Source organism: Marmota monax, unplaced genomic scaffold (assembly GCF_021218885.2).
Source record: "Marmota monax isolate L192 unplaced genomic scaffold, Marmota_monax_Labrador192_F-V1.1 WCK01_AAM20220418_F8-fsc00002, whole genome shotgun sequence".
Lineage (NCBI taxonomy): Eukaryota > Metazoa > Chordata > Mammalia > Rodentia > Sciuridae > Marmota > Marmota monax.
Genome location: NW_026693571.1, coordinates 43911499 through 43925492, shown reverse-complemented (window position 1 = coordinate 43925492; position 13994 = coordinate 43911499). Strand labels below are relative to the sequence as shown.

Below are 13994 nucleotides of genomic sequence, written 5' to 3'. Positions count from 1 at the left end.
ATTGTTGTTATTATCTAACTTTTGAATTTTATGTAGATGATAGGTATAAAGTGGTACCTTAGAGTTGTTAATTAGCGTTTGTCTAGATACTTAGTGAGATTTGGCATCTTTCCAATCCTAGTTAACACTTGGCTTTGCCAGTGTGTAATCTGCCAATTTACATCCTTTGTCCATTTTTCTATGAGATTTCTTTTAATGTTATTTTTTCAAGAATGCTTTGTTATAGTCTTGCTAAAACAAGACTATAACAAAACAAAAAACCCCACCCTGCCTTGGGGTTTTTTTGGTTTTTGTCAGTGCAAATGTTTTCCCTCAGTCTATTATCTAAACTATTAATATAATTTGGGTCAAGTGAAACAAAGCAAAAGAAAAGGAAACAAAGATTCAGAAGAGGACAAGCTTTAATGAGATTTTAATGCACAATGTTCACATTACATGCTATTCTAGTGAGCATTCAGTCAGTCAGTCAGTCAAAAAATGCATACCTGCTCTATACAGGATCTAATAATAAGCCTGTTGAGGCCACAAGGACTTAAAAGTAGACCCTGTCTTTAGGAACCTCACTCTTGCACATTGGAGGTTAGAGAAGAGAAGAAATATACAAATGGAAAGTAATAAATTCTATAGTTTAAATACTGATAAGTGATGTGTTTATGGGGGTTGGGCTTGAAGGCAGAATAGATAAGTCTATGGAAATATCTTATAAACTGTTGGAAGGTGAAACTGACTTTCAGGAGAGGTCAGAGTCCTGTGTGTTAGGAAGGTATTTTGGTAAGAGTAGAAACTATTGAAATGAATGGAATTAGCAAGGAAGGAGCAAAAACAAAGTTGGTAGATTCTTAGGTAATTACTACCTTTTAGGAACTGGGAAAAAAGAAAAAAAAGAAAAAGAAACAGTGTCTTGGAAGGTAGATGTGCAGAGTACTCTTGAGAAAAGAAACTATGCTGGATAAGCTTAAGTTCAGATACCATATATGCTTTTTTTTTTAATTCAGAAATTTTTTAAGGGAATAAGCTATAAATGATGTTAAACCAGAAAAGGAAGCCTGGTCACAAAAATTTGGGTCTGGGGTGAGCAAAATAAAGCATTTAGCTAATAACAATTAGTCCTCTGCTTCTCTGAATGGGTCTTTGAATTAATGAATAAATTGTGTAAGACCCACATTTTTAATATAAAAGCCTGGAGAAGATAGGCTGTTGGGGGGCTGGTCTTGTTTAATAGACAAGAGAGGGTAGGAAGGAAAACCAAGAAAAGAGAAAATAGGACTTAAAGATGACTCTGCTAAGGCTGGTGTGTTCTGCCTTTACATATTATTCACTGAGAGCTATACCAATTCATTTTAAGAATGAGAGAAGGGCCAACCCTTACAGTGTGCAGAGATTGTTATCAATATTGTTATATTGTTACTTGACATTTATTAAGTGCTCATGGCATACAAGGAAACATGCTAAGTCCTTTAGATACAGTGTAGCATTTAATCCATTCACTAACCTGGGGAAGAACATGCAATTATTAATTATATCTTTTAGAGAGGCAAAATGAGGATTGGAGTTAAGAACTGACAGAGCCAGCACAACATGTTAAGTTTGAAGCTCTTGCTTTTGAAAAAAGTGCCACATAACTTGTGATTTAAAACATCATCAGTACCCTCAGAGGGAACACCTTCAGTGTACATTTAAGGGTTGAAATAATCTTTGCAGAGGTTAAGAGCTGATTGGGTGGTAAGAAAATGGAAGTAGTAAATGCAACTACCATTTCCAAAATTTGATGGTGAAGAGGAGAGATACTGGAGTGAAGAAATTAAAAGACAGTTCTTGCTTTATTTAAATTCTGAGGTTAATGTGCCATGAATAAATTTGTGGGGTGAGAAGAAATAGACTAGAAAGGAGTCAATTGATAGATAAAGGTCCTGAAATTGGAAAGAGAGTAAGAATTCATAAGCACATGGAAGGACTAATCTGGAGATTAATATTTACAGAAGAGAATCTTGGGTACAGAAAATATGGTTAGGTGGCAGTAGAACATTTATGGGAACATATTGCAGTGCACTATTAGTAAATTGTGAAGTTATGTGCTCAAAGTCATGATGGCGGAAATGGAAAATGTTTGTAATGGATTCTGCAGGAAATGAGATGGAGAGTCAATTAAAAGTGAGTCAAAAGCAAACTGAGTTGTAGAGAAAACAATGTTAAGGCTGGAATGTCAGTCAGGGTTTAGCTGAGAGGAACAGAACCCACTTTTACCTATTTTAAGCAGAGGTAGGCTGAATACAGGTGGATGCCTACAAATCTTCGGAAAGTTTGAAGTAGCAGACTCTAGGCTAAACTTCCAGGAATGACTCCCATAAGCACATTGAAGATCTAGCTTGTCAGGAAAGCTGTGAGCTCCACTGCAATCAGGAAGAAAGGGAGAAAGGAAGGCACCGGGGAAACACAGGCTTCAGTAATATACCCTCTTACCATCACATAACTGTTGGCTCTGAAAAAGTGCCACTCCTCATAGATTCTCACCAACTGAGAATAAATGACCCACACTTCTGCCTCTTGGTCCCAGCCAGTATCTGAGCTCTAAGCATCTGGGAAATGTAATTTTTAGCTTCACAGACTCTGCACTACAGGAAGTCACACCAGAAGGAGACTGGAGGGGATGTTGAGCATGGAGCTACCATAGCTGTTACAGATGATTAGCATAAATATATTGCAAATTACAATTCAGGAAGAAACTAGCTTATTGTGCTTACACTTTCCAGTGAAATCAATGGTCTGTGGACAAAATTGAAGAAAGTGGGTAATTTGATGTGGAAGGTAAGGAAGCAAATAGATCAAGGTGCCTTGTGTAGAAATAACTGATTATGTGATCTAGATGAAGCATGTAGTTAAATGTGGCCAGCAGAAATCAATGAAATATGAGGATAGGAATACACCAGATGACTGTAATGTTGATAATGCAGACTTTGGCCTTCAAAGCCAAAAAATCACAGGACATCACAAAATATAGTATTAGTGTTTTGAGAAAGAGTGTTCTTAATGATTTCAAGTACAACATGTTTAATGTGATGCTTGGGCCCACTGATGTCCCATATGCCTATAAGAAAAACTAGTCAAGATGCAAAGTGACAGCATCTACCAAAGCACACATCAATTAAACTTTTTCTTGGAGATCCATACATGTATATCAAAGAGAGAAAGGAAGAGGGAAACATTGACCCACATTTGGTTACAGATAATAGAATTCTGGGTTTGGTTCACACACTTTTGTATCTATGAGATTTATAGGTAAATCATGAGCCATATATACAATTTCTAAACAGGATAAATGTTTAAGTTGTCATTGTTGTTTTAATGACCTTCTGATGCAATTAAAAAAAAGTGAAAGTGTATGCCTACAAGGAATTTCACATGTTTTATGCACTCAATTCATATTTATATAGTTAAGAAGTATTCATAATCTTCACAGTCAACCTATTAGCATTTCTCCTTAGGTTTTTCTGTTTCCTACAAAAGACATGCTGTTTTGTTTCTAATCCATCTGGGGATGGGGAAGGAAGGAAGGAGGCTTCAGATTCTTCAGATGCATAAGATTTGACATGGGCTGTAAGTCTCCACTTCCTGGTGGCTTTCCCAGAAGATGCCTCAACCATGACTTCATTGAATTCCAGTTGTATGTCTGCAAATCTCTCCTTTTGTAAGATTTCCCTTTATCTCTGAAAAGAGGCAGTGAAGTTTGCTTTCCCCAGGCTCCTTTGATTTCCTCCCAGTGCCTCCAACGTCAACAGAGCACTCTGGGGGCAGTCCCCTGTGTTGTTCAAACAAAATAAAGGAGAATATTCAGTGAAAATATCTTCTTTCCAACACTCTTTTTTTTAAAGGCCTAGTGCATGATTAAAGGTTTACTGCCTGCTTATCTGGAAGATACTGCTCTAAAATCTTTGGATGTTGAAACATACATACTGAAAATGGAATAAATCCAATTTAGGTAACACAAAAATACAATCACACAATTAAAACAAAAACTAGAGCACTACTCTTTTCATGAGGAGTACAAGAGAAAGACTGACAATGAATCCTTAAAGGATGGTTTATCCTTTAAAGAAAAAAAAATCACAAACAGGTACAGGGTACAAACTGCTGCCTTTGGAGAGTCATTGTTTTGGGTAATCCTTATGGGAAGGGATTGTCTGACCAAAATCTGTTGCAGATACAGGTATTTCTTCATAGGCACCTGTAAATATTTATCAGTGAGGATGGTTAATAGACAAGCCATCTAGTGCCCCCAATCCTCAGAACTCAATAAGGTCTGTATTGTTATTGCTCAAGAGACTTCTCTGGTATAAACTCTGATACTCAGTGTATATGTTGATGCAAGATGAAGGTCCCAGCTAACTCTGAAGGAATAAAAATATGCAGGTGGGGGTAAGGAAGAAAAGTTGTCTCCTTTGACAAATGCACAGTCCTTGGTTAACTTCTCATTAGCAGTCTGCTCACATCTCATTCCCATTAAGAGTATTCCGTTTTCTTTGTCTAAAGTGTTGAGTGGTTATGAATAGTAAGGATAGACTATCTGTAATTATTTTTTAATTATTAATGGTTTTGTTAGATCCTTTCACTTTTACATTACATTTCTGTTAATGTAAGTTAAATCAAAATGTACTGCAGTCCCCAAGCTGTTCCCCAATGTATTTTTCATTCTTTCATAACATTACTTCAGATTTCTATGAGGTGTCTATAAAAAAAAAATCTTGCTTCTATGGAGTCCCTCTCACCATGTTAACACAATCAGGTACTATTTAGTGATAGAAATCTAGTGACCATACCATTGGCTATCATCAGATTGCCAAATTCCCAGTGGTACCTAATGCCAGAGTCACAGTATGTACAAAAGTCATTTGATCTTAGCCAGAATTTTTAAGCTGAAGACAAGAACATCTACTTTATCTGGTGCCCCCAGATGAGAGATCTTTGAACACTTTATGCATATTAAGATTTTCCATTAATTAGAAACTAAAGGAGAGGAGAAACAAGTGAGTTTGAAAGGAACATATATCAGGGGAAGAAACCAGTGTCCAGTGCATTGAAGACTGGTTTAGGAAGAGCAAATACTAAGTACTTAATTGCTAGGAAGATAATAACACTCAAGGAAAAAGTTAATAATAATTTAAAAACTTACCTGGAAAGAAAGAAAAAATCCATCCTTCAACCAATTTTCCCATCACCCGTGGGAAAAGTGCCACCAGTATGGCACTTTCTGATAATGCACTATTCCCTCAGAGAAATTGTCCTGGCTTATATTTACTAAGAGGCCTGGTTTCAGATCTAGTATTAAGCAACACAAAAAATTTTAAATAATAGCCTTAGTGAATAAAAAGAGAAGAGAGGATGTGTGAACTTTTACATTTATTAATTACACACAACACTCAGCCCTGGGGATTCCTGTCTGCAAAGGAAAGCTGACCAGCTGTAAGGAATGGCAGGAGGCTGGAGCCTAGTACAGGACAAAATTCCCAGGCTGAGTTGGAGGGCAGGAACCCCAAGGAGCCCGCAAAGGGAGCCCTGATAGGATCGTAGCCTGTTTGTAGCTAAAAGTATAGAGTTAACATACACTGCACCGAACACAAAAGCTACTAAAAATGACTGGATAAATTATGCAGAAGGATTTCTGGATTTCTTTCAAGTAATTAAGTTTCGATTTCTTACATTTATTTTAGTTCCAGGAAGTGCAAGGCGCCATGGATTGCAGAAGTCTTCATTGATTGTTCCAATGCTTTAAGTTTGGTTTCGTGACTGGACTTAACTTTGAGAAGAGGTAAAGATGTGGACCAAAGAAATTCACTGCGACGAAAACATAACAGTTTTGTCGGGACAAGCAAACACAGGGGAGCCGGCTGGTGCACAGAAAACCAAAGTCTGCCCTCACCCCCAAGCGAAGCACCCCCAAGCGTAGCACACGAAGAGCAGAGAAGCAAGTAAGCGCGTCTGAGCGAGTGTTCCCGAGTGTGAGCGTGTGTGTGTCTGTGCATGTGTTTGTGTGTGTGTGTGCGTCCTTGTGAAAATGTGTGAATGTGCATCCCTGCTCTCTGGAAGGTTGGAGTTGGATACCGATGGCTGGAGTCATCGCTTCAGGCAAATTTTGGTTTTTTGGTACCTTCAATCAGCTGTCCCCACGTGGGAGTTCCTGACCCTGCTCAATCCCAGCAAACCTACCTGGTGGGTTCCTCAGGGCACCTAAGGAGCCTCAGAGGCATCCAGCTGTCCTGGGACTGCCAGCCTCAGTCATTCCCTGCCTCCAGGTCTGCTTTCCTTGAAAACCGAGCTCTGCTCTTCTCTCTCCACCGGGAAAAGAGGGAGGGAGCCCTTGCTTTCTTTTCTGCGGTGCCTCCCCTCATTCCTTGTCCTTGCTTAGCCTCTTTCGACCTAGACAGAGCCCTAAGTGGCTTGTTTGGCTACTACAGGCCCCTAGCCCAGGCTCAGGTCCTGGTGGATGCGGAGATTTCTGGAGCTTGCTTACTTCTTGCATTGAGAGGCTGTCAGTGAGACTTAGCTAGAAAGGTTCACAGAGAGGAGGCTGCAGAGGTGCTGGTCATCTTTGAGTAAAACAGAGGCTCCTTCTAACCTCTAGGCAAAGGGGATTTAGGGTTCATGGGAGCCAGTTAAGAAGGAAAGGGACAAGCACAAGGGTAGTGGCGGACATACTCAGAAGATGTTGGAACAAAATGCACCAATCACTTCTTAAACATAGAGCCCTATCTCAACACTCCAGGCCAGGAGCGCCCTTTCCCCGCACCTCATTCTGTGGCCAGGTCCCGGGGAGTCCCCAGAAGTCTGGGTCTCAGGGATAATGCTCTCCTTCCCTGGAACACCCGTGTCTGAGGAGTTTAAGCCACCAACCAGTTCCCTCTCATCTGCCCCAAGTCACAGAGTCCGGAAGGGAGCTTAGGACGCTCATCTTCTATTCAGAATATGAAGCAGATTGGCTGATCTTGAAATCCCTATAACGCTGGAAATGGGATGAGAGAATCGGTCCTTTCCCTCTTTCCTCCAGCAACCCCTGTCTCCTCAAGAGCAAAATGGTGCACAATAGGGCCAGATCTATCTTTTGAGAAATCTTTCTCTTGGTCCAATTCAATTCTGTTTGAAATACAAAGAAATCACATTGCCCTTAATAGATTAAATTTTAATAAAACACATTAGGTCCGGTAAAATATGAATGTGCTGCTTAAAATTTTAATAGTAAATTAAGACCCAGAAACAAGGAGGAGACAGTGATTTCTCCTCTCGAGTTGGCTGGGGCGCGGGTCGATTTCCGGGTGGTGGGCAGCCTATGGCTGGGACCGGCTGCTGGGAAGCACTGGTGGATTCCTCCTTGCCGCGAGGGAGGGAGGCGGTTCACATCTGTCCGCATCTGCCAGCGAAGGGGACTGAAGCTATTGTCAAACAAAGAGGCTTGGCGAAGAGAAAGACGCTCCTGAAACCACACAGTTGATGCATTCCCCATCCCTGTGCTTTCTAGTTTCTCGCTTTTCGGTTTACTTAGATAAGTCTGTAGGTGTGCGGAGGCACAAGTGCGGATGGGGCTTGGGCATGAGAGAGTACGTTGAGGTTTTAGGAAGCACGTTTCTAATCTAGAGCCATTTGCTTCCACCCCTGGGGTTTATGGCCAACTTTCCACTTGTTTAGATGGCCCCTGCTAACTAGGGGGCTGGAGTCCTTCCTCGAAGAGCCGCTTCCACTTTCGCTGGAGCACTTCGCAGGATGCCTGTGGGCAAAACCGAAATGTGTTTTATTGATATCACGGCACGGACGTTGGTATTCTGGACACTCCTGGAGGAAGAGATTGCAAGATTGCAAGTCGTGGTGATGAAGGGAGAATTGCATTTTCCCTCTAATGCAACACAATCACTGTTGTTCATTTTTCACTTTGAGTGGGGGAAAAAAAAAGTCTAGCTCTGACTTGACTTTTTAAAAATGTATGTGTTTTCTAGCAGGAAGAAAATACAGGTAAACAAACTCTTGAATTGCTCTACCATCACATATTAATTTACCTCTACTTGAGAGCTGGAAAACAAGGGTTTCCTTTTTTCCTGTCTGGAATTAGAGATATTATTAAGAAATATCTGAGAGATGAAAAAAGTGGTATTAAGGTTAATTTAATGACATATGGATTTGAATAATCAGGAAAATATTCTCTTGGGAGTTTTCTTGCTTAAAATAATTTTAGTCAATTCACTCCATATCAAACAAAGTTTGTCTGGTCATTTCAAGAGTGCCCTCTCTATTTCATAAATTTATTATACCACCTTATTTACCATACGAAGTGGTGACAAGTGTTTAGCATTTTGGAGATCAGTTGTCAGTTGCTATTAAAATCAAGATTAATTCATATTAACGATATGCATTTCTCAATACTCCCAGGTGACAACATACATTAAAACAACTATTGCAAGTAATTAAGCTCAATGAAGGAGGAGGGGACAAGGAGAGGTTCAAAACACCCCAAATATTTGATTTTGCAATTCAAGTTCAGCAGACTGTTGCCACAATAATGCTTGGGAAACTCCTCAGGGTTGCTTTTTACTTTACATCTAATTAGGCACCTAATGAAAGAGAAGAATTTTTTCCCCCTGTGGTTTTTCTCCTTGATATTCTTGTGCTTTTATTTAAACACATAAACACACTATTTAGGAATTGTAATACCCAAAAGTTTCTCCTGTGACTCACTTACTATAATAATCTGGAATAATGGTAGATGAAGACATTTGTCTTCCTGTTATTATCCTTTTTCACTCTCACTTTGGTCCTTTGGCCCTTATGAAAGTACAGATAGAAAACACACCCAAAATATTTTTATGACTTTTTATTAAGCTTTTGAAATACTTAACAGTTTATCCTAATTAGATCATCCAAAGCCTTTTGAAGATTAAGCAAATTGGACAACCCTTGTTAATTAGAACATAATTTGAAGTTTGAAATTATATCACTGATGAAGTGGTCTAATTAGTATGACGATATGTTAATGGGCCAGTGAGACACAGGGGCAGTGGAGTTGGCATGAACCTCTCCAAGGCTTGCACGAAAATTCTCCCTACTATACCAACATTAATAAAAGATTTCTATAGACTTCAGCCTCTCCACGATGACATACAATTTATAGTATACACAATGCATTAGCCCATAGTGCTGCTCAATTTTTTCACTATTATGAAAACTAATAAATTCGTCAAGCTGAATTAAGCATACAAATCAGATGAGGCACAGCAGATTACACAGTGAAGCGCGGCGTCTCCCGAGTCTAAATGAAATTTCAATCTAATAATTCCTTCCTGGCCCAGTCATAATTTGTTTAGAGATGTTGTTCTACTTCTTTCAAAGCGCTGTTCGCACTATAATTAAATGATACTCAAGCTTTTAACTTTGATTTATTTCATTTTGCGAAGCTTAAGACAGTGAGAGCTATACAATGTTATTTTTTTTTTATTTCCTTGAAAATTATCCTGGGCGTTGAGGTAGAAATTAAACACCTAAGCACTTACTTGAACCGTCCGGCACAAGTCACGTTCATTCATGTCAACACCCCCCTCTCCCAGTCCAGCACTCAGGCTTCTGCAGGCTCACACTCGGGGACACTGCTCCTAGGAATCCCCTTTGGCTGTATTTATTATTTTCCTCCACACAAGGGCAGAGAAAGGCAAGCCCGAGAGTGGGAAGGAAAGCTAAAGGGATTTAAGGACCATGGACAGAGCCCACCGCGCACTCTAGCTGTGGATTTCGAATTATGCCGGTTACTCCCCAGGACAGCTCTCCCAACTTGAACCCTTCCGGCTCAACCGAGGTTAGGGGCGGACAGACACCTCCCGATTCGCCGCTACCGCTGCGGGGCTTCCGTGTGCTGACCACCCGAGGGTTCTCACTTTCCGCGCTCCTTTCCACTTTGTTTTTGTCCTGGCGCGCGCCAGAGTCTCTCAGGCCTGCCGCCTGCTCTCGCACCTGCTCGTCTTCCCCAGGCGCCTAGGGCCTGCACCTGCTCCTGGTCAACCCTGTCCGGTTTGGGCCACCCGCGGGTTCCTGAGTCCGGGTCACAGGGCCTTCTCACCCTTGCTGGCACCCCGCGCCTTTCGAGCTCTGGGGAGGTGGCAGCAGCTCCCAACACCGCAGAAAGTAGAAAGGAGATGGGAGCGTGAAGGCGAGGAAGGCGATGAGTTTGTGCATATGTTATGTTTGTGTTTGTGTATGTGTGTGAGGCGGGGGTGGGTGTTTATCGCCTTCTTTTGCAATTGGAACTAAGAATGTGCGTCCATTTCCAGGAAAGTGGTCTGGACCTGGACAAAAGTGCCGGTGAAGTGTCGGCTAAAAATATTCTCTCCAGGCGCGGAGCGACAGTGGAAATGAAGATAAGTGGGGCTTGTGCCAGCCCCGGAGGGTGTGTGCGCGCGCGTGTGTATGTTGTGGGGGGTGGTATGCGGCAGCACATGCGCTCTGTAATTTCTGGTCCTCCTCTTCCTCTGTCAGTTACCCTTCTTCCTTTGATTGTAGCTAATGAAGAATAATAAATCCAGAGGCAGGGTTTGCCAGTGGATCCTCCCAAGACCCATCTCACAGTGTATTGAATACAGGGAAGAGGAGGAGAAAGAGAAAGGGGGAGGCAAGAGGGAGTGCGTGCGTGTGTGTGTGTGTGTGTGTGTGTGTGTGTGGTGTCGCGGGGGGGCGGGTAGATGCGGGGTGGGGGGAGTCGCATGCGCACAGACGACCCGAGCAGGCTCTGCAGCTGTCCAATCCGCTGAGAGCTGCGAGAAATCGAGTGAGAGAAAGCCCTGCAGCCCCGCCGACCCATGTCTTTTCCGCACCAGGCACCTGCCGGCCAAGGGGGCGCGAAGCCGAGCGCCGACCTCCGCACACATCAAGGCGGGAGCGCAGAGCAGCACGGAGGACCGGGCTTGGCCGCTGCGTTAAAGTCCTCAGCAGTGGCAGGGAGTGGGGAATCAGGGTCACTTGGCTCACAAGAGGGGCGGGCCGAGTGGGGGCGAAGGCCTGGAACTTAATGGTAAGCAGGGGGCAGGGGAGAGGCAGTCAGGTAGGAGGCGCTCGGAGTAGTCCAGGGAAGAACCCCCCACCCCGCCCCAAGGTTGGTTTGGGCCGCAACTTTATTTGGGAGTTTCTTTGCCCAGAGTGGTTCAGAGCCGGTAGAAGAAGCGGGAGGGGCTGGGTGCCGGCCCGTAGGTAGGCACTGCCTGGTGACTGAAGCACCGGACCTGAAGGGTTGGGTGGGGATCAGCTAGGGCGCGAACGTAAGTAGGAACCGCCTGGCGCCGCGAAGGGGCGGCGACATCAGAGCCCGTGCGGGGGCAGGGAAGGCGGAGGGCGCGGTAGGGGAGCGGGAGGCGGGTGCTGGGAGAACAGAAAGGAGCTGAACCTGGGGGGGAGTAAAGAGGGAGAAGGGGCGACGCTAGAAACCAAGCAGGAGCAGGCGCTTCCTGGTAAGGGAGGGAGGAGGCGCGGGGGAGGGAGGGAGGGAGGGGGCGCGGGGGCAGGCGCGGGGAGAGGGGAGTATAACTCCGCGGCCTCGAGGAGCCCGGGCAGTTTTGGACGTTGAGGTCTGTAACCAGCGCCACCCCGAGCCTAGCATTCTCTCCGGCTGGCGGTGGAGGCAGCGGAGGAGCGGAGCCCGTAGCGGTGACTGGGCGTTCGGAGCCGGGAGGCGGCGGTGGCTGAGCACAACTTTTGCACTGCCCTTCCCGGCTCTCGCTCCAACCGAACACTTTTCTGGAAGGTCCCGGCAGCTGGGGCCAAAGAGTGCTATACCGACCAGCGCCCCGGCGGGCGGGAAGATGATGATGATGTCCCTAAACAGCAAGCAGGCGTTCAGCATGCCGCACGGCGGCAGCCTGCACGTGGAGCCCAAGTACTCGGCACTGCACAGCGCCTCGCCCGGCTCCTCGGCGCCCGCGGCGCCCTCAGCCAGCTCCCCCAGCAGCTCCAGCAATGCTGGCGGCGGTGGTGGCGGCGGAGGCGGCGGCGGAGGCCGGAGCAGCAGCTCCAGTAGCAGTGGCAGCAGTGGCGGCGGAGGCGGCGGCGGGGGCTCAGAGGCTATGCGGAGAGCTTGTCTTCCAACCCCACCGGTGCGTATTTCTGCATAATCACCGCTTAAAGGCACATTTTGACAGCCCCCTTTATCTGCTTGATGTTTTTTTCATGTCTGCACAGCAAATCACCCCACACCTCCAACCAATTTCCCCCTCTCCCTCTTAAGTATTCAGCGGGTCTTGTCTTTCATATTAATTTTTATGACCTGGGATGTTGCCTGTGCGCGTGTTGTGTTGTGTTGTGTCTGCAGGCTCACTTTCCTCCTCCTCCTCCTCCCGCACTCTGGGCTTCTCTCGGTGGCTTGCCTCTTATGCTCAACTCCTATTTTCAGGATTATTATCATTATTACTATTTTAAGGTTCTGGGAATGTTGTAGGCGCGGTGGCAGTGTGGAGCACGGGGCCGGGGCTTCCGGAGAGAGTGTGCATAATTCCCTACTGAGCGTAATGTGTGCCTTCTACTTGCAATTGCAGAGCAATATATTCGGCGGGCTGGATGAGAGTCTGCTGGCCCGTGCCGAGGCTCTGGCCGCCGTGGACATCGTCTCCCAGACCAAGAGTCACCACCACCACCCGCCCCACCACAGCCCCTTCAAGCCGGACGCCACTTACCACACCATGAACACCATCCCGTGCACGTCGGCTGCCTCTTCTTCATCTGTACCCATCTCGCACCCGTCTGCACTGGCCGGCACCCACCACCACCACCATCACCACCATCACCACCACCACCAGCCGCACCAGGCGCTCGAAGGCGAGCTGCTGGAGCACCTGAGTCCCGGGCTGGCCCTGGGTGCCATGGCTGGCCCCGACGGCGCGGTGGTGTCCACGCCGGCTCATGCTCCGCACATGGCCACCATGAACCCCATGCACCAAGCAGCGCTCAGCATGGCCCATGCGCACGGTCTGCCCTCGCACATGGGCTGCATGAGCGACGTGGACGCCGACCCGCGGGACCTGGAGGCGTTCGCCGAGCGCTTCAAGCAGCGACGTATCAAGCTGGGGGTGACCCAGGCAGATGTCGGTTCCGCTCTAGCCAACCTCAAAATCCCCGGCGTGGGCTCTCTTAGCCAGAGCACCATCTGCAGGTTCGAGTCTCTCACGCTGTCACACAACAACATGATCGCGCTCAAACCCATCCTGCAGGCTTGGCTGGAGGAGGCAGAGAAGTCCCACCGCGAGAAGCTCACCAAGCCTGAGCTCTTCAATGGCGCTGAGAAGAAGCGCAAGCGCACGTCCATAGCTGCGCCTGAGAAGCGTTCGCTTGAAGCCTACTTTGCCATCCAGCCGCGACCCTCCTCGGAGAAGATCGCCGCCATAGCAGAGAAGCTGGATCTTAAGAAAAACGTGGTGCGCGTCTGGTTCTGCAACCAGAGGCAGAAACAGAAAAGAATGAAATATTCCGCCGGCATATAGGAGACCCTTGGCCATTCCAGGGACAGCCCACTCCTTGTCCCCCCTTTCCTCCCTCTTTCTCTCCTGCCTCTTTTCTTTCCACTTTTGGCGACCAGAAACAATTCCAGTAAATGTGAATCCAGAGAAAGCGAGGATTGAAGAGGGAACGAAGGAGCGAGCAACAGAGCCCAAGCCAGAGAGAATGTGAAAAGGTTTCTGAAAGAAAAGAAAAACAAAAGATGGGATTTGTCAAGTTGTAGAAAAGTTGTCCCTTTTAACCCCACCTCGTCTTCTTCAGAGGTAGTGTGGAGCTGGCTGTTTGCAGGAAGGCAGAAGAGACAGCCTTTTAAAAGTCCGCAAAAATGAGCAAGTAAGATTTGTTTTTATTCTTACAGACATCACCCTTGTTCAAGTTTAAAAGTACACTTTGCAGCTATTTTTCAGAAATAGAAATTGATTCAGAACTGAAAACTTTAAACTAGAGTTGATGCTTAATGGGATAGAGACATCTCTAAAGTATTTTGA

The 13994-nt window shown here is 45.5% G+C and overlaps 1 protein-coding gene across 1 annotated transcript; it reads left to right on the top strand.

Annotated features, from left to right (window-relative positions):
* Positions 1 to 11819: 11819 nt before the first annotated feature.
* Pou4f2 (POU class 4 homeobox 2) lies at positions 11820 to 13490 on the top strand. The gene is made up of 2 exons (XM_046459243.1): positions 11820 to 12110; positions 12549 to 13490. Exons 1-2 carry the CDS (start codon positions 11820 to 11822, stop codon positions 13488 to 13490), a joined length of 1233 nt encoding a protein of 410 aa, XP_046315199.1.
* The last annotated feature ends 504 nt before the right edge of the window (positions 13491 to 13994 follow it).

Coding starts and splice junctions, on each gene's coding strand:
- Pou4f2 (XM_046459243.1), top strand. CDS start 11,820: ATGATGATGATGTCCCTAAACAGCAAGCAGGCGTTCAGCATGCCGCAC. Junction 12,111..12,548: donor CTTGTCTTCCAACCCCACCG/GTGCGTATTTCT, acceptor TTGCAATTGCAG/AGCAATATATTCGGCGGGCT.